Source organism: Gallinula chloropus (genome assembly GCF_964237585.1).
Source record: "Gallinula chloropus genome assembly, chromosome: 18".
In the NCBI taxonomy this organism is placed as follows: domain Eukaryota; kingdom Metazoa; phylum Chordata; class Aves; order Gruiformes; family Rallidae; genus Gallinula; species Gallinula chloropus.
In genome coordinates this window covers 13,269,787-13,288,120 of record NC_140103.1, presented here as the reverse complement: position 1 = coordinate 13,288,120, position 18,334 = coordinate 13,269,787, and the positions used below count along the sequence as shown (strand labels likewise).

Genomic DNA, 18,334 nt, shown 5'->3' with positions numbered 1-18,334 from the left:
CATGTCCTCACAGTCTGCTCCCCCTTGTCATAGAACAGAACCACAGTTGTACTTCCCCAGGGTCAAAACAGGAGAGCTCAACTCATGAGAATGCTTTTGGAGGACAGTGATGATATTACTAGACTCAGACCATCACAGAGTACCCAGCTGAAAGGGATCTCAAGGACTATTTGGTCCAACCATTTTCAGAAAGGGCTCAGTCTCAAGAAAAGCACCACACAGAGCAACTGGCCCCACCCCCCATCCCACTGACTCTTACAAATGTCTGATGTTGGGGAATCCATCACTTCCCATGGAACATTGTGCAAACCCTGGTTCTCAGGGTAAAAGTTTCTTCCTATGTCCTGTGGGAATCTCTCCAGCAGGAACTTACAACCATTATTCCTCAGCTATTCCACGTGATTCCTTCTAAAAAAAGGAGTCTCTCCATTCTTTGTAGACAGCCTTTCAGTACTGGGACCTGTTAATGAGGTCTCCCCTAAGCCTTTTTTTCTGAAGACTGAACAAAACCAGCTCCCTCAGCCTTTCCTCAGATGGCAGGCTGCCCAGGCCTTGGGTCATCTTTGTGGCTCCTCTCTGGACCTTCTCCAGCCTGGAAAGAACTTCTTTTTTAGAGCAGTGACCAAAGCTGCACCCAGTATTCCAGGTGTGGCCTGACAAGTGCTGAGTAGAGTGGGACAGTGACTTCTTTATGTCTGCTGGTGATCCCCATGCTGAGGCACCTCAGAGCTGTTGGCCACAGCAGCACTCTGTTTATTTCTTGTGAGCTGCTTGTTCACAAGGACCCCCAGGTCCCTTTCCACAGAGCTCTTCTCCAGCCAGGTGGATCCCAGTGGGTGCTGCGCTCCTGGATTATGCTTTCCCAAATCCTAGACCCTACACTTGACCTTGCCCACTCTTCCAGCATTTCCATATCTTCCTGCTGGGTGGCAATCCCTTCCCAAGTGTCTACTTCCCCTGCTGAGTTTGGTATAACCCACAAACTTCATCAAGGTTAACTTTTGGTCAAACTTCAGGAATCTTCTTCCAGCTCCCCAGTGCACGACAGCAGGGCAGGACTGTGATTGCCCCACGACTCCTTTGTATATTTGGAGCTGTTCTTGGCACTACTACTTGCAGGGAGAAGTTTAATGAGGTTTCACAAGGGCAAGTGTAGGGTCTTTCATCAGGGGAAGAACAATCCCAGGTACCATTATAGGTTGGGGACTGGCCTGTTGGAGAGCATCATAGGTGAGAGGGGCCAGGGGGTCCTGGTGGACAATGGGATGACCATGAACCAGCAATGTGCCTGCTTGGCTAAAAAAGCCAATGGTATCTTGGGGTGTATTAGAAGGGGTGTGGTTGGTAGCTCAAGAGAGGTCCTTCTCCTGCTCTCCTCTGCTCTGGAAAGACCACACCTGGAATGTTGTGTCCAGTTCTGGGCCCTTCAGTTCAAGAAGGACAGAGAACTCCTTGAAAGAGTCCAGTGCAGGGCCACCAAGATGATTCCTTATGAGGAAAGGATGAGGGAGCTGGGCATGTTGAGTATGAAGAAGAGGAGACTGGGGGGTGTCCTTACTAATCTTTATAAATACATAAAGGGTGAGAGTTGGGAGGATGGAGCCAGGCTCTTCTCAGTGATGGCCAGTGATAGGACAAGGGACAACGGGTGCAAGCTGGAGCAGAGGAAGTTCCATGTGAATGTAAGGAGAAACTATTTCCCTATGAAGTCGATAGAGCCCTGGGACAGGCTGCCCAGAGAGGTTGTGGAGTCTCCTTCTCTGGAGACATTCACACCCTGCCTGGATGCATTGCTGTGTGATTTAGTCTGGGTGATCCTGCTCTGGCAGGTAGAGGTTGGACTAGATGATCTTTTGAGGTCCCTGCCAACTCCTAACTGTCTGTGATTCTCTGATTCTGTGATCCCTACCCAAGGGAATGATCCTAAAAGCTCCCATGTCATTTTCAGGCTCTACCAGTGTCAACCTTAGAAACTGCTAAATGCCCAGGTACAGCTCCAAAACAACAGGTTTGAGTGCTGAGCGATGTTCCTGGCCTGAAACCTCCCCAGGAGGCCACTAGCAGCCCCAGGAACCTTGGGACTCATGTCTGTCCCTACCAAGGGGTCGTTCCTAACAGTGCCTGACATCACCACCTGGGAAGGAATAACTTCTTCTATCAGTACAGGCTTGGGGATGACCTGCCTGAGAGGAGCTCTGCAGAAAAGGATCAGGGGGTCCTGGTGGATGACAGGTTGGCCATGAGCCAGCAGTGTGCCCTGGGGGCTAAGAGAGCCAGTGGGATCCTGGGGGGCATCAAAAAGAGAGTGGCCAGCAGGTCAAAGGGGGTGATCCTCCCCCTCTGCTCTGCCTTGGTCAGGCCCCACCTGGAGTGTTGTGTCCAGTTCTGGGCTCCTTGTTATAATAAAGACAGGAATCTCCTGGAGAGAGTCCAGAGGAGGCTATGAAGATGATTAAGGGCCCAGAGCATCTGCCCTATGAGGAAAGGCTGAATGAACTGGGGCTGTTCAGCCTTGAGAAAAGAAGGATAAGAGGTGAACTTGTTTAGAAATATCTCAAGTGTGGGACACAGGGGGACATGGGCAGCTTCTTCTCAGTGGTCTGTGGAGACAGGACAAGGGGTGATGGCCTCAAGTTGGAGCACAGGCAGTTCCACACCAATGTGCAGCAGAACCTTTTCACAGTGAGGGCGACAGAGCCTTGGGACAGGCTGCCCAGGGAGGTTGTGGAGTCTCATCTCTGGAGATATTCCAGACCTGTCTGGATGCCTCCCTGTGCGACCTGTCCTAGGGAGCTGCTTTGGCAGGGGGGTTGAACCCAATGATCTCATGAGATCCCTTCCAATCCCTAAAATCCTGTGATTCTGTGATCTGCTCCATGACCTTGCCAGGCACAAAGGTGAGACTGACCAGCCTGCAGTTCCTTGAGTCCTTTTTCCTCTTTTTAAAATGGGGGTTATTTTTTCATATTTCCAGTCAGTGGGGACTTCATCAGAGTGCCAGGGCCTCTCAATAATGATGGTGAGTGGCTTGGCCAATTCATGCCCCATTTTCTTCAGGACACATGGATGCACCTCATCAGGCCCCATGGACTTGTGCACACTGTAGGGGAAGCCCAGAGGGGACAGAGAAAGTGCTGCCTTGGGCTGCTCCTCTGCTGCTGAGCTGGGCTCCTGGGATGCAGATTGCTTCTGGGATGGAGGTTGCTCCTGGCAAGCAGGCAGCGCTGCAGAGACAGCTCTGCCCAGGAGCCCCTCTTCTTCAAAACACAGAATTGCTGACACCACTATTTGTAAGCACCAAAGAGAAAAGCAAGGCAGAGAGAGCTTGGAGGCAGTCTGGGCAGCTGAGAGTTCACTGGAGGAGAAACCTTCACAGCCCTCTCTATGGTAAGTCTCTAAGCTGCAGGGCAATAGTAATGAGGATTCTGCATCCCAGTCTGTAGAAACATTCAGGAGGACTCTCACAGATTCCCAAGTACAGAGTGAAGGATGTGCTCCACATCAGGCATTTCCTGCTGCCCCTTTGGAGGGACAGGGCATCATGGATGCCTTTTCCCAGGGATGCATCAGGGGTGTGAAGCTGGTGGTGCAGCAAGGGGTGCCCAGGGCTGTCCTGCAGGGCAGGGTCTTTGCACCCCAGGGGCTGTGAGTCAGGGAAAGGGTTGCGCTGCAGCCAGGGTCAGCACTCAGCCTTGTGGGGGAGCTCCTACTCCCAGGGATAAGCTGCACTGCGTGGAGAAGCTCAGGATGTAAGGAGTCACCTCTAGACAGAGAGGGCCCTTGATGCTCAGAGGCTCCTGCCTGGGTCAGGGCTTCTCATAGCTCCTCATCACCCCCAGGACAGCTCTGGAGAGAATCTTTGAAGGCTTTTCTTCTTCAGTTTGTGCATTCCTGAGTCATAGAGCCACAGAATATTAGGTGTTGGAAGGGACCTCAAAAGATCATCTAGTCCACCTCCCACCCCGCTCCATCTAGTCTTGGCATTAAAGGTTGGTCTGGGTGGGAATGGAAATGTATGTATTGATCTGGGCATGGGCCATGCTCTGAGACACCATTAGTACTACCCCAAGAGATCCCAGGTGTGGTTCACCACGGGACTATTTCCAGAGGAGACTTTGCCATAGGAAGTACAGAGTTTGAACAGGACACTGGGACTCCAGGACCATTGTACTGAGAGATGGGCAGGTCTGCTAGGAACCTCAGGTAGGCCACTAAGGTACTGCAGACAGCAGGACAGCATCACATTGGTGCTATCAATGGGACTTGTGTGAGCTGCTCCTTAGCTTCTGCACACACAGAGGTGCCCCTGGGCAGTGTCCTGCAGCCAGGAGGTGTCTGCAGGGCAGAGCTGAGCACACAGCTGCTGGAACTGGCTCCCTGAGCACAGGCAGTCAGGAGAGCTGAGGACAGGGAGGAGAGCTGAGGACAAACTGCTCCTGGCAGGGACAGCTCCAGGCAGTAGAGACATGAGCAGGGAGGGAGAGGGAGCTATGCTCAGGAGCACTGTGGGAGGGGGATCTGGGTACCTCCCAGCCATCCCTTGCAGTGCAGTAACTCCCACAGAGCACACACCACTCCCCATCAGGTCTCCTCTCCCATGTAGTAGAGCCTGTGGCCCCAAGGGTTGCAGGCTGTCACTACGCCTCAGAAGGGCCCCTGGTGAGGAGAAAGTGCCGAGTACCCATCTGTCTGTCCTGCCTCTGCCGACAGGAGCACAGGGGCCTCTGTCTCTCTTTTCCCCCCTGTCCATGCTGCAGTTGTTTCCACTGGGATTGGAAACTCTGGGCAAGGCGTTTTGCAGGGCTGGGAGGAATCCAAGTCTCCTTTTGGATACCTCCACTTTAGGACATTTGACTCTTTCCCTGGGGGGTCTTACTGGGCTGCAGGCTCCCTCCAGAAAGGCAGAGCTGTCCCATGGATACCCAAGGTTATACAGGAGACCCATAGGTAAGACACCTCAGTGGTGCTCAGGTGATGAAAATGCTGCTGGGGGGCTGTGTGCAGAGAGCTGCAGAGAGCGCTGGGTGTTCCTGGCTGGGAGGGGAGGGCTGAGACCCCCCTCAGGTGCAGCGGGAGAGGGTCTGAGGGTTGGAGATGTGCACTTGGGAAATGGATTCCTCTGCTTACAGCAGCGTCCAGTTCCTTTTGTGGGGAACATCTGGCTGTGATCATCCTCCAGCTCAGCTGCCGGCACAGGGCAGCTGAGACCAGGGCTGATGGTATGACCCACTCTCCTCACTCATCACTAAGGGACAGTCCCGTTGCTTCTCAGAACACACGAGGCTGCACTTGAAATGCAGCACTAATGCCAAGGCCTTCTGCCTGAAAACACTCCTCAGGTGTGGTGGGACAGCTGGAGCAGAATAAACAAAATCCTACCAGCTCTGATCTGCCGTTGGGTGAAATGGGAGTCACAACAATGCTGAAGAGCTCTTTGATATCACAAGTGGATTTAATCCTCAACAAGCCTGTGTTCCTATGGACCTATTGCTGTGGGGCAAGGCTGGCTCTTCCACAGCCCACAGCAGAGCCCCCTGCTCCCTGGGCATGCCTCAGCCAGCACCAGTCAGAGCTCACAATTGGCACCTCAGAAAGGTCTTCCTGAAATGAGAGAGGCAGTTTGGGGAGTGTTATGGGATATGGAGAAGGCTGATGGGGTTGAGGAATGAGCTGTTTTGTTTCTCTTTAAGTTCAGGGGGGTCCTGTGGGAAAGGGCAAGGGCTGATCCTCATGAAAGTCTCCCCTATCTTGTCACTGCCTTCTTCTCCTTGGACAGGTTCCTGTTCCCAAAGGAAGTAGATGTCCAATGGCAGCTCCATCACTGAGTTCCTCCTCCTGGCTTTTGCAGAAACAAGAGACCTGCAGCTCCTGCACTTCTGGCTCTTCCTGGGCATCTACCTGGCTGCTCTCCTGGGCAATGGCTTCATCATCACTGCCATAGCCTGTGACCAGCACCTCCACACCCCCATGTACTTCTTCCTCCTCAACCTCTCTATCCTCGACCTGGGCTGCCTCTCTGCCACTGTCCCTAAAGCCATGGCCAATTCCCTCTGGGATACACAGGCCATCTCCTACACAGGATGTAGTGCCCAGGTCTTTTCTCTTATCTTCTTGGTCTCAGCAGAGCTTTCCCTCCTCACTGTCATGGCCTATGACCGCTACGCTGCCATCTGCCACCCCCTGCACTACGGGACCCTCCTGGGCAGCAGAGCTTGTGTCCACATGGCAGCAGCTGCCTGGGCCAGTGGGTTTCTCTATGCTGTGCTGCACACAGCCAATACATTTTCACTGCCCCTGTGCAAGGGCAATGCTGTTGACCAGTTCTTCTGTGAAATCCCCCAGATCCTCAAGCTCTCCTGCTCAGATGCCTACCTCAGGGAAGCTGGGCTTGTTGCAGTCAGTGCCTGTTTATTCTTTCTGTGTTCTGTTTTCATTTTTCTGTCCTATGTGCAGATCTTCAGGGCCGTGCTGAGGATCCCCTCAGAGCAGGGACAACACAAAGCCTTTTCCATGTGCCTCCCTCACCTGGCTGTCGTCTTCCTTTTTGTCAGCACTATCATATTTGGCCACCTAAAGCCAAACTCTATATCCTCCCCATCCTTGGACCTGGTGGGGGCTATTCTGTACTTGTTAGTGCCCCCAACAGTGAACCCCCTCATCTACAGCATGAGGAACCAGGACCTCAAGAAGGCCATTAAGAAAGTCATTTCAGGGCTCCTTCATTCACTACAAACCACCCGTCTCTCTTTATAAGTGACTCCCAGGTTTTCCAATTGTGGGGAATAATATTATTATTATTACTATTACTATTATTATTATTATTGTTATTATTATTATTATTATTATTAAATTATAATAACAATATTAATATTATCATTATTATTGTTTTATCATTATTGCAGTTGGGTTTTGTTGAGTTATTTTCTTTGTACTAATTATATTCCTAAATAAATGTTTATTTTTATCTGACTTGTGAGGAATTATCTTGCTTTCTGTTAGCTGTATACAAGAGATGCCTAACCCTGGGTCAGAGGACAAGCTCTCATACTAATAAAGTGCATCTTCTCAAGGCAGTTCAAGGCAGAAGAGATTGAGATAGTCTTACAAAGCTGACGTCAACAACAGACCCAAGGAATTCCTTAGACTCATAGAATATATTTATTTGGAAGAGACCCATAAGGATCACAGAATCACAGAATCAATAACAGAATCACAGGGTTGGTAAAGACCCTTAAGATCACTGAGTCCGACCATTTCCATCCTGTGCTTTTAACCATATGCCTGAGCACCTCATCTACCCGTCTGTTAAACACATCCAGGGATGGTGACTCAGCCCCCTCCCCGGGCAGCCTGTGCCACAGCCCCACAGCTCTATCATCAGATGTTCCCTAACATCTGATCTGACCCTGCCCTGGGGCAGCTTGAGCCCATTTCCCCTTGTCCCATCTCCTGTCCCCTGGCTGAAGAGACCATCACCCATCTCTCTACAACCTCCTTTCAGGTAGCTGTAGGTAGTGATAAGGTCTCCCCTCAGCCTCCTCTTCTCCAAGCTAAAAGTCCCCAGCTCCCTCAGCCGTTCCTCAGAGGATTTGCGCTCCAGCCCCTTCCCCAGCCTGGTTGCCCTTCTCTGGACACACTCGAGGACCTCAAAGTCCTTTTTATGGTGAGGAGCCCGGAGCTGGACCCAGCACTCAAGGTGCAGCCTCACCAATGCCCAGTACAGGGGCACAATTACTTCCCCAGACCTACTGGCCACACTATTTCTGACACAAGCCAGGATGCCATTGGCCTTCCTGGCCGCCTGGGCACACTGCTGGCTCATATTCAGTCAGCAGTCACCCAAAACCCCCAGGTCCTTCTCTGCCTGACAGCTCTCCAGCCAGTCTCCCTCAGCCTGCAGCGCTGCAGGGGGTTGTTCTGTCCCATGTGCAGCACTCTGCACTTGGCCTTGTGAAACTTCATCCCGTTGGTCTGAGCCCATCGGTCCAGCCTGTTCAGATCCCTCTGAAGAGCCTCCCTACCCTCAGGCAGATCAACACTTCCTCCCAGCTTAGTGTCATCTGCAAACTCACTGAGGGAGCATTCAATCCCTTCATCCAGTTCATTAATAAAGATGTTGAATAAGACTGGACCCAGGACTGAGCCCTGGGGGACACCACTCGTGACCAGCCTCCAGCTGGATTTGGTTCCATTCACCACCACCCTTTGGACTTGGCCATCCAGCCAATTTTAACTCAGCTGAGGGTCCACCAGTCCAGGCCAGTGGCAGCCAGTTTCTCTAGTCAGAATGCTGTGAGAAACCGTGCCAAAGGCTTTCCTGAATTCCAGGTAGACACATCCACAGCCTTCCCCTTGACCATTAAGCGGGTCACCTTGTCATAGAAGTTGACCAGGTTAGTTTGACAGGATCTACCTTTTGTAAACCCATGTTGACTGGGCCTGATCCCCTGGCCATCACACGTGCTGCATGACAGCTCCCAGGATGACCCTCTCCATGATCTTCCCCGGGTGTGAGGTCAGGCTGACAGGCCTGTAGTTCCCTGGATCCTCCTTCCGCCCCTTCTTGTCTATGGGTGTCACATCTGCCAGCCTCCAGTCAAGTGGAACTTCCCCAGCCTGCCAGGATTGCTGGTAGATGATGGAAAGGGGGTTGGCAAGCACATCTGCCAGCTCTTCTGTCAGATCTTCTATTCCTGGTCTTATTTTGGCTGGGGTGGAATTAATTTTCATATTGGTGTCACTATAGTTCTGTGGTTTGGATTTATAAGCAAAAAACTCTATATTAATGTGCTAGTTCCTTGCTGAGCAGGGCTTGCACAGCATCAAGGGCTTTTTCCTAATTCTGCTCCAGAAATGATTCTGCTGGGAGTGCACAAGTACCTGGCAGGGGACAGAACAGGCCCAGCTGACCATAACTGACCAACGGGATCATCCATACTGCATGAGTAGAGGAGTGAGCCCACTGTTGTGCTGCATTTGTTGTCTACAAAGCTGGCCTGGTTTCTTTCTAGCAGCGGGTGGAATTCTGTGTTTGGGAGTTGGGATGAGAGCGGTGCTGGTAACACAGGGATGGTTTCGTTGTGTCCAACCCGTCAAGGACTTTTCAGCTTTTCATGCTGTTCTGCTAATGGGAAGGCGGGGGGCACCCAGGGAGCTGGGAAGGAACCCAGCCAGGACAGGTGACCCAAACTGGTCAAAGAGGGTGTTTCATGTCAATTACATCATGCTCAGCAGATGACGAGAAGCTTGTGGGAGGAAGAGGGTACCCCTCCAGGACACGTGGTTTTGGGCACTGTCTAGTTTCAGGACAGCTCTGAGCTGTGAGGTCTGAGCTGTGCAGTTCGGTGAGAAACTGCTTTGTGCATCAACAGTTTTGTAGATTTTGATACAAAGTCCTATTGCTGTTTCTCTCTCTCTGCTGTCCCAGTAAACTGTCCTTATCGTAATTCCAGAGGTTTGTGTTGTTTTGGTTGCCTTTTCCCTCCCTTCCCCCTGCCTCAATTTATAACACATCCTCTTAGAGAAGGAGCAGCTGCATGGTGCTTGGCCGGAGCGAAACCACAACAGGTTCCAGCACAACAGCAAATCTGCAGCTTTGAAGGTCAGAGGCTGAGACACCCAGGGCGTCTTTAGCCTGGGGAATGGAGGCTGAGAGAAAGTCCACTCTGTGCTATGTGGAAAGAACATAAGAAAGTCCATGTGAAACTGTGACTTTGAAGGTCAGAGTGCACATGAGGATGAAGAAATGTCCTTCTGAGGGTAGTGCTGTGGTGCTAAAAGTCACTCAGAGGAAGTGTGGATATGCTGGTGGCTTTGTGTTTCCAGGATCAGATGGTGAGGAGGGATAGAAAGCAGTACAGGCAGGGACATTAGGGAGTGATATCAAAGTGGGGAACGGGGTTTGGTTGCCTGCAGTCTGTAGGGAAACTAGACAAGGCAGGGGGAAGTGTGGGATGGGCTGTGGTGCAGACGGCCAAGGGTGCCGGCCAGGCTGAAAGGGCCTGATAGGAATGAGGTCTTAACCCCTGGACTATGGCTGATGGCCCTGCCACAAAGGTTTCAGAGGACACACATTGTCCTCATGGCCATGGAGCATCATTGCCTCCTTGCAGCCACCCCAGGGAAGGCCACCATGTGTCATACCCCTGTCCTTCCCTTGGCCTCACACTCCCCACATCCCAAAGAAGAGCCCTGAGACACAGCTGAGGGTCAGGATCTCCCTGTCCAGGGGCTGGGGGTCAGTGCTTGGCATTTCTGCTTCATCAGACCAAGCCAGGGTGTCCTCAGCATCAGAGCTGCCTGCACCTTGCCTGTGTTTGTCTATAGTTGTCTATTCTAATGAGCCCATGGAGAGGTTTTGTCAGCAATGGCTCCCAGAGGGGCCTGTTAATGCTCCAAGGTGCTTTGGGCATTACTCCTGGCATAACTTCTGGAGACATTCCTTCACTCTCCTCTTGGTGTCTGAGGTCTGTGGACTCATAAGAAAAGACACCATGGGGCTCATTAACGTCCAGAAAGCCCTTACAAACATGTCTCTTTCATTAAAAAAACTCAAGACTTCTACAACTACTTGGATTTTAGTTTGGTCCTTAGTGATTCCTTAGTTTCCAAAAGAATTTCCCCTGGAGGACATTTTTTCAGCCTGTTCAAGTCACCCTGCAGACCCTTCCTGCCTTCCAGCAGATCAACACTCACACACTTTGGTGCCATCCGCTAATTTACTGAGGGTCCAATTGATGCCCTCATCCAGATCATTAATAAAGACACTAAAGAGAACTGGCCCCAGCACTGACCCCTGGGGAACACCACTTGTGACCTGCTGCCAACTGGATTTAACTCCATTCACCACAAATCTTTGGGCCTGGCCCTCAGTAAGTTTCTAACCCAGCATATACCCATCTCCTTCATGAGTGGCTAGTTTCTCCAGTAGGATGCTGTGGGAGACAGCACTGAAGGCTTTACTGAAGTCCAGGTAGACCACATCAACAGCCTTCCGCTCATCCACTGAGCAGGTCACATTGTCATAGAAGGAGATCAGGTTGGTCCATCACGATCTGCCTTTCCTAAACCCATGCTGACTGGGCCTGATCACCTGATGTCCTGCATGTGTTGCATGATGGTACTCAAGGTGATTTGTTCCATCACTTGCCCAGCATCAAAGTCACCCTTCTTTTAGATGGGTGTCACATTGGTCCCCCTTGGTCGAATGGAGGTGGGAGATTCTCCCTGTCCCTCCTTTTGTCACTAATCACAGAATCACAGAATTGTAGGGGTTGGAAGGGACCTGGAGAGCTCATCAGTCCAACCCCCCTGCCAGAGCAGCTCCCCAGCTCATATTGCACAGGTCGGTGTCCAGACGGGGCTGGAATCTCTCCAGAGATGGAGACTCCACACCCCCTGGGCAGCCTGTCCCAGGGCTCCCTCACCCTCACTGGGGAAAAGTTCTTCCCCATGTTGGTGAGGAACTTCCTGTGCTCCATCTTGCAGCCATTGCCCCTAGTCCTGTCACCACAGACCAGTGAAAAGGGGCTGGCTAATTCCCCCTGCATTCCATGCTTAAGATACTTATAGACATTAATTAGATCCCCCCTTAGCCTTCTCTTCTCAAGACTGAACAGGCCCAGCTTATTCAGCCTCTCCTCATAGGAGAGATGCTCCAGGCCCTTAATCATCTTCATAGCCCTTCTTTGGACTCTCTCAAGGAGATCCCTGTCCTTTTTATACCAAGGAGCCCAGAACTGGACACAATACTCCAGGTGGGCCTGACCAGGGCAGAGTAAAGGGGGAGGATCACCTCCTTTGACCTGCTGGCCACACTCCTCCTGATGCATCCCAGGATCCCATTGGGTCTCTCAGCCACCAGGGCACACTGCTGGCTCATGGCCAACCTGTCATCTACCACGACACCCAGGTCTTTCTCCATAGAGCTCTTCTCCAGCAGGTCATCCCCCAGCCTGTACTGAAACAAACGGTTGTTCCTTCCCAGATGCAAGACTTTACACTTGCTTTTGTTGAACTTCATTAGATTTCTCCCTGCCCAGCTCTCCAGCCTGTCCAGGTCTCTCTGGATGGCAGCGCAGTGTTCCTGCGTGTCAGCCACTCCTCCCAGCTTTTTATCATTGGGTACTTGCTGAGGGTGGAGGCTGTTCCCTCATCAAGGTCGTCAATGAAGATATTAAACAGAACTGGACCCAACACCGAGCCCTGGGGAACACCGCTAGTCACAGGTCTCCAGTCAGACTCTGCTCCACTGATCATCACCCTCTGGGCTCGGTCCAACAGCCAGTTCTCAACCCACCTCACTGTCCACTCATCTATCCCGTGCTCTCTCAGCTTTGCTATCAGGGTGTCATGGGAGACAGTATCAAAGGCCTTGCTGAAGTCAAGGTAGATGACATCCACTGCTCTCCCTCCATCCACCCAGCCAGTGATGACATCATAGAAGGCTATGAGACTGGTCGAGCACGATTTCCCCTTGGTGACTCCATGCTGACTGCTCCTCATGACCTTCTTCTCTTCCAATTGCTTGGAGATGGCATCCAGAACAAGCTGTTCCATCACCTTTCCGGGGACAGAGGTGAAACTGACTGGCCTATAGTTGCCAGGATCCTCCTTCTTGCCCTTTTTAAAGACCAGAGTGACATTGGCTGTCCTCCAGTCCCCAGGCACTTCTCCTGTCCTCCAAGACCTGTTGAAGATGATAGAGAGCGGCTCAGCAATCACCTCCTCCAGCTCCCTCAGCACACGTGGATGAAACCCATCAGGGCCCATGGATTTGTGTGCATTAATCCCTTTGAGCCACTCCTGGACCTCCCCTACTTCAACCAGAGGGAAATTCTTCGTTTCCCCAGCACTCCAACTTTCATACAGGATCTGTGGGTCCCGAGGGGCCTTTGAAGTGAAGACCGAAGCAAAGGCAGCATTCAGTATCTCCACCTTCTCAGCATCCCCCATTACCAGGACACCCTCCTCATTCAGCAAGGGTCCTACATTATCCCTGGTCATCCTCTTACTATTAACGTATCTAAAAAAACCCTTTTTATTATCCTTTATGTCCCTTGCCAGCTTCGTTTCCAAGAGGGCTTTAGCCTTCCTAGTCACATCCCTACAGGCCCTGACCACATTCCTCTATTCTCCCCAGGTGCTCAGACCCTTTTTCCACAATTCATAGATCTTCTGCTTCTCTTTGAGTTTACTCAATAGCTCTGTGTTCATTCATGCAGGTCTTCTGCCTCTCTTTCCCAATTACTTACTCAAAGGGATGCATCGTTCCTGTGCTTGGAAGAAGCACTGTTTGAATAATAGCCAGCTCTCACAGGCTGCCATTCCTTCAAACAGTGTAGCCCACGGGATAGCCCCTATTAAGTTGCAGAGGAGATCAAAGTTAGATCTTCCAAAATTCAGGGTAGCTATCCTACTTTTTGGCTTGTTTCTTCCACCCAGGATCTTGAACTCGACCATTTCATGGTCGCTTTGTCCTAAGCTGCCCCCGACCTTCACTTCCCTAACGAGCCCGTCCTTGTTAGTGAAAACAAGGTCCAGCACCCGCCCTCCCCTTGTAGGCTCCTGCACCATCTGTAGCAGGAAATTGTCTTCAACACACCGCAGAAATTGTCTGGACTGCACACGACTGGCCGTGTTGCTTGCCCAGCAAATATCTGGATAGTTGAAGTCCCCCATAAGGATCAGTGCCCGGGATCTTGAGGCTGTTCCTAACTGCTTATAGAATGCATTATCAACCTGCTCCTCTTGATCGGGGGCCTATAGCACACTCCCACAACAATGTCACACGTAGCAGTTTGCCCCTTGATTTTAACCCACAAGCACTTGACGGATGGTTCATCCTTCCCCAGGTGGAGCTCAATACATTCTAGGTGCTCTCTCACATAAAGAGCAACTCCCCCACCTCACCTCCCTAGCCTGTCTTTCCTAAAAAGCACGTAGCCATCCATGACAGCGTGCCAGTCGTCCAGGTTGTTCCACCACGTCTCTGTGATTGCAATGATGCAATCATGCTGAATAGATTTATGTAGATGTAATTTAAGAGATAATTAATATAATTTTAATATAAGAATTTTCAAGTTTTTAAGAATAGATTTGTTTTGGATTTTAGTAGATGCGGTTTTGCCCCAGCTGAGAGCTGAGCACCACACAGTCGCTTGTTCTTTAAAAGGGAGTGTGTGCAGGGGCAGTTATGGGGGAGAGGGAGAGGGAAGAGAAAGGGGAAAAAACCCGAATCCAAGGAAACTAAGCCTCGCAGGTTGGGTAAGGATAGTTTACTAGAATAGCAGAAAGAGAGATACAACAATGATAACAGGACTTTACAGCAAAATATATGAAACTGGTGATACACAATGCAGTTTCTCACCAAACCACACAACTCAGGCCGTGCAGCCCTGAGCCGTCCTGAACCCAACTGTCCCCAATACCACAGTTCCTGGAGCTGCCTGCTCCTCCTCCAACCAGCCCCTCTTTTATGCTGAGCATGATGTAATTGGCATGGAATACCTTCTTTGGCCAGTCTGGGTCACCTGTCCTGGCTGTGTCCCCTCCTTTCCCATTAGCAGGGGAATATGAACAACTGAGAAACTCCTTGACTGCTTGGCAACAACTAGAAATATCAGGGTGTTCTCAGCATTGCTCTCATCCTAATTCCTAAACATGGCATTCTATCCACTCCATCCTAGCTGAAACCAGGACACTTAGGTATGCAATGGATCAAACTTGCTTAAATGAGGTTTAATTTAGTGAAGAATAAATGTTTAAAGGTGAAAAGAAACAAAAAGATAAAGTCATTTGGGTCCCACCACTTAAACAGGCTGCAGAACAAGCCCTGAGAGGTCTGAAATGGGGTACTTCAAGCATGTGGAGAGTGGCCTTATGGATTTGGTAGATCTTGTGAGGTCACTGGAAACTGAATATCTCAACAATGTGTCCTTGGCCATTAGGGGAATACGTACTTGTGAGGTCATACTGACAGATCTGGAGCAGGCTGTGGACAGTGGAAGTTGTTGTGAGGTCACTGATTCCAGAACAGTTGACAGGACAAGAGAAGGCAGATGGTCTGTGTTATGATGTCAGTGGTTCCCAAGGAGCTGATAGGTCAGACAAAGGCCAAAACATGTGTAGAGAGTATCATTACTTTCTGAATAGTTGATAGGCTGGGAGAAGACCAATAGGCTGTGTGGGTTCTGAGGAAATGTCTCTAGCCTGGGTCTAGGACCAGGCTTATGGACAGTATAGGTCCTTCTGAGGCTACTGGTAGCTGGATGTATGATTGGCCAGGAACTGACAGATATCTTATGAAAGTCCTTGTGATGTCAGTGGTGCCAAAATACCTGACAAGCCAGGAATGGACAAATGTCAGTGGTAGATGCTGTGAGATCACCTTTGCCTGAGTGGTGGACAGGCCAGGAGTGTGCACCTTACTTGTGTATGACGTTGTGGTTTCATTGGTGCTGGATTAGCTCTAATGCCAAGAGAAGGCATATGGCTCGTGTGGGTGTGGTGTTTTAGGCCTGTCTGGAGGCCAGATGCCCACCAAAGTCAATCTATCACTCCCCTTTTTAGTTGGACAGAGGAGAAAATAGATAATAAGAGGCTCTGGAGTCAAGATAAGCACAGGGAGAGATCATCCTGTAATGAACAACCTGGGCAAAACAGACTCAACACAGAGGGAAGGACAGAAAACTCTCTCATTTATTACACTGCACTACACACCCAGTGACACCAGAGTCGGGTGATGAGAAGCATGACCAGATCTTAAAACAATGGGACCAGATCTTAAAGCACCTTCCCCCCACCCCTCCGTTCTTGCAGACTTCCCTTTAGTTATGATTTTGCTCCCTTCTCCCTGCCCCCATTGTGGCACGGGAGTGGCTGGGACTGGGAGATGGGGGCTTTAGTCAATCTCTTGCAAGTTGACTTCCTTCTTGGCCAGGGGAGGGGGAGGCATTCATTCCACACCCCCTTCCCCTGCTGCACCTTGGGGTCCCACCCACGGCAGCCAGTCCTTCATGAACTTCTCCAGCATGAGTCCTTTCCCGCAGGGCTTCAGCTCTTCTCCAGCTTCCCCGGCGGGGGTCACTGCTATGGCAGGCAGTAATAAAGCACAATGTCTCTCAGTCCCAGTCCTCCACGGGGTCACCAGTCTCCCCCCAGAAAACATGTTCTGGTACAAGTCTCTCCCTTGCTCATCTCTGTGTCTCTGTCTCTCTCTATGGGCTGCAAGTGCTGGGAGGAGATTGATCCAATGTGGGTCACAGCATCTCCTGTCTGTCTCCCCTGCTCCAGTGTGGGGCCTCTCCAGGTGGGGTCTGGGCCTTTTCCATGGGCTGCGGGGGGACACCCGCTCCACCATGGGTTTCTCCACGGGCTGCATGGGTAACTTTCTCTCCGGCACCTGGGGTGCCTCCTCCCCCACTTCCCTGCCCTTGGTGTCGGCACAGCTTGTTACATCTTCTCACTCCCTTCTCTGGGGGCAAAATGCAGCTGCTTGCATTTTTTCCCTCTTCTATGTGATTCTCCATTCTCCACCAGAACCCAGCAATGTAAAACTGCAACAACTGGAAAGGTAGTCAGGTATTGGAACAGGCTGCCCAGAGAAGTGGTGGACTCACAATCCCTAGAGATGTTTAAAAGGTTTGTAGATGTTATGCTTGATAACATGGTCTAGAAGTAGACTAGGCAGGGTTAGGCTGTGTTTGGTCTCAGTGACTATCATAAAGATCTCCAACCAATGTGATTCTATGGTTCTATGGTACACTTCCAGGATATTCCCATTCTGTCATGGTGGGAAAGCATTGCCATTCCAGACAAGTAGTCAAGTGATTCAGCTCATGAAGATGTGCTTGTAAATATTTTAGAAATATAAGAAAAAAACCCAAAACCTTTCTAGGCAGACAGGATGCAAAGTGAGCACAGCTCATCATTATGCAGTGTCAGGGTCACAAAAGACCTGGAGATAATTCATTAGGAATAGGATAATTGTTGACCATGTTACCATAGCTTACATAAATTGGAAGGAAAAGAAAGCCAACAACCAAAAAGATACTAAATAGAGATTGGACCTAATGTGACTTCCATGGCCAGCGATTTGCAAATGATAAGCAGTTTATTGCTGCATAGAAACATCCAGTCATCAGTTTCCACATGGCATCCTTGAGCTCCTGGTTCCTCATGCTATAGATGAGGGGGTTCACTGCTGGTGGAAACACAGAATAAAGGAATGACACTGCAATGTCCAAAAATAGGGAGGAGATGGAGGATGGCTTCAGGTGGTCAAACAAACCAGTGTTGACAAACAGGGAGACAACGGCCAGGTGAGGGAGGCAGGTGGAAAAGGCTTTGTGCTGTCCCTGCTGCGAGGGGATCCTCAGCACAGCCCTGAAGATCTGCACGTAGGACACCACAATGAACACAAAACAACCAAAAGCTAAACAGACACCGACCACAATTACTCCAATTTCCCTGAGGTAGGCATCTGAGCAGCAGAGCTTGAGGATCTGGGGGATTTCACAGAAGAACTGGTCAACAGCATTGCCCTTGCACAGGGGCAGTGAAAATGTATTGGCTGTGTGCAGCACAGCATGGAGAAAACCACTGGCCCAGGCAGCTGCTGCCATGTGGACACAAGCTCTGCTGCCCAGGAGGGTCCCGTAGTGCAGGGGGTGGCAGATGGCAGCGTAGCGGTCATAGGCCATGATGGTGAGAAGACAGAACTCTGTTGAGATAAAAAATAAAAAGAAAAAGAGTTGAGCCACACATCCTGTGTAGGAAATGGCCCTGGTGTCCCACAAGGAATTGGCCATGGATTTTGGAATTGTGGTGCAGATGCAGCCAAGGTCAGTAAGAGAGAGGCTGAGGAGGAAGAAGTACATGGGGGTGTGGAGGTGGTGGTCACAGGTTATGGTGATGATGATGAGGCCATTTCCCAGAAGAGCAGCCAGGTAGATGCCCAGGAAGAGGCAGAAGTGCAAGAGCTGCAGCTCCCGTGTGTCTGCAAAAGGCAGGAGGAGGAACTGGCTGATGGAGCTGCTGTTGGACATCTGATGCTGTCAGCTGTGGAGACCTGTCCAAGGAGGAAAACGCAGAGAGAAGTGAGGGAACTCTTCTATAAGGAAAACCTCATTAATATTGGCTCTCTGTATTCAGGAGGACTTTTGGCAGGTCGCTTTTGGGAGGTCTGCTTTGTCCTCGCTTGAGTGTGCAACTGCTGGGAGGAGGGTCAGCTGTGGGCTGTCAAGAACTCAGTCCTGCCTGGCAGCAGTCAGTAAATAGAAGGATGGTGTGATCTCAGACTAAATCCCCTGTGGATAGGAATGAGCTTTTCAGC

General features: G+C 50.7%; 1 protein-coding gene across 1 annotated transcript; it reads right to left on the bottom strand.

Annotated features, from left to right (window-relative positions):
- Positions 1-17,069: 17,069 nt before the first annotated feature.
- Positions 17,070-18,047, bottom strand: LOC311198770 (olfactory receptor 14A16-like; the record flags this gene model as incomplete). The annotated part of the gene is made up of 1 exon (XM_084272773.1): positions 17,070-18,047. One exon carries the CDS (start codon positions 18,045-18,047, stop codon positions 17,070-17,072), a length of 978 nt encoding a protein of 325 aa, XP_084128899.1.
- Positions 18,048-18,334: the final 287 nt, after the last annotated feature.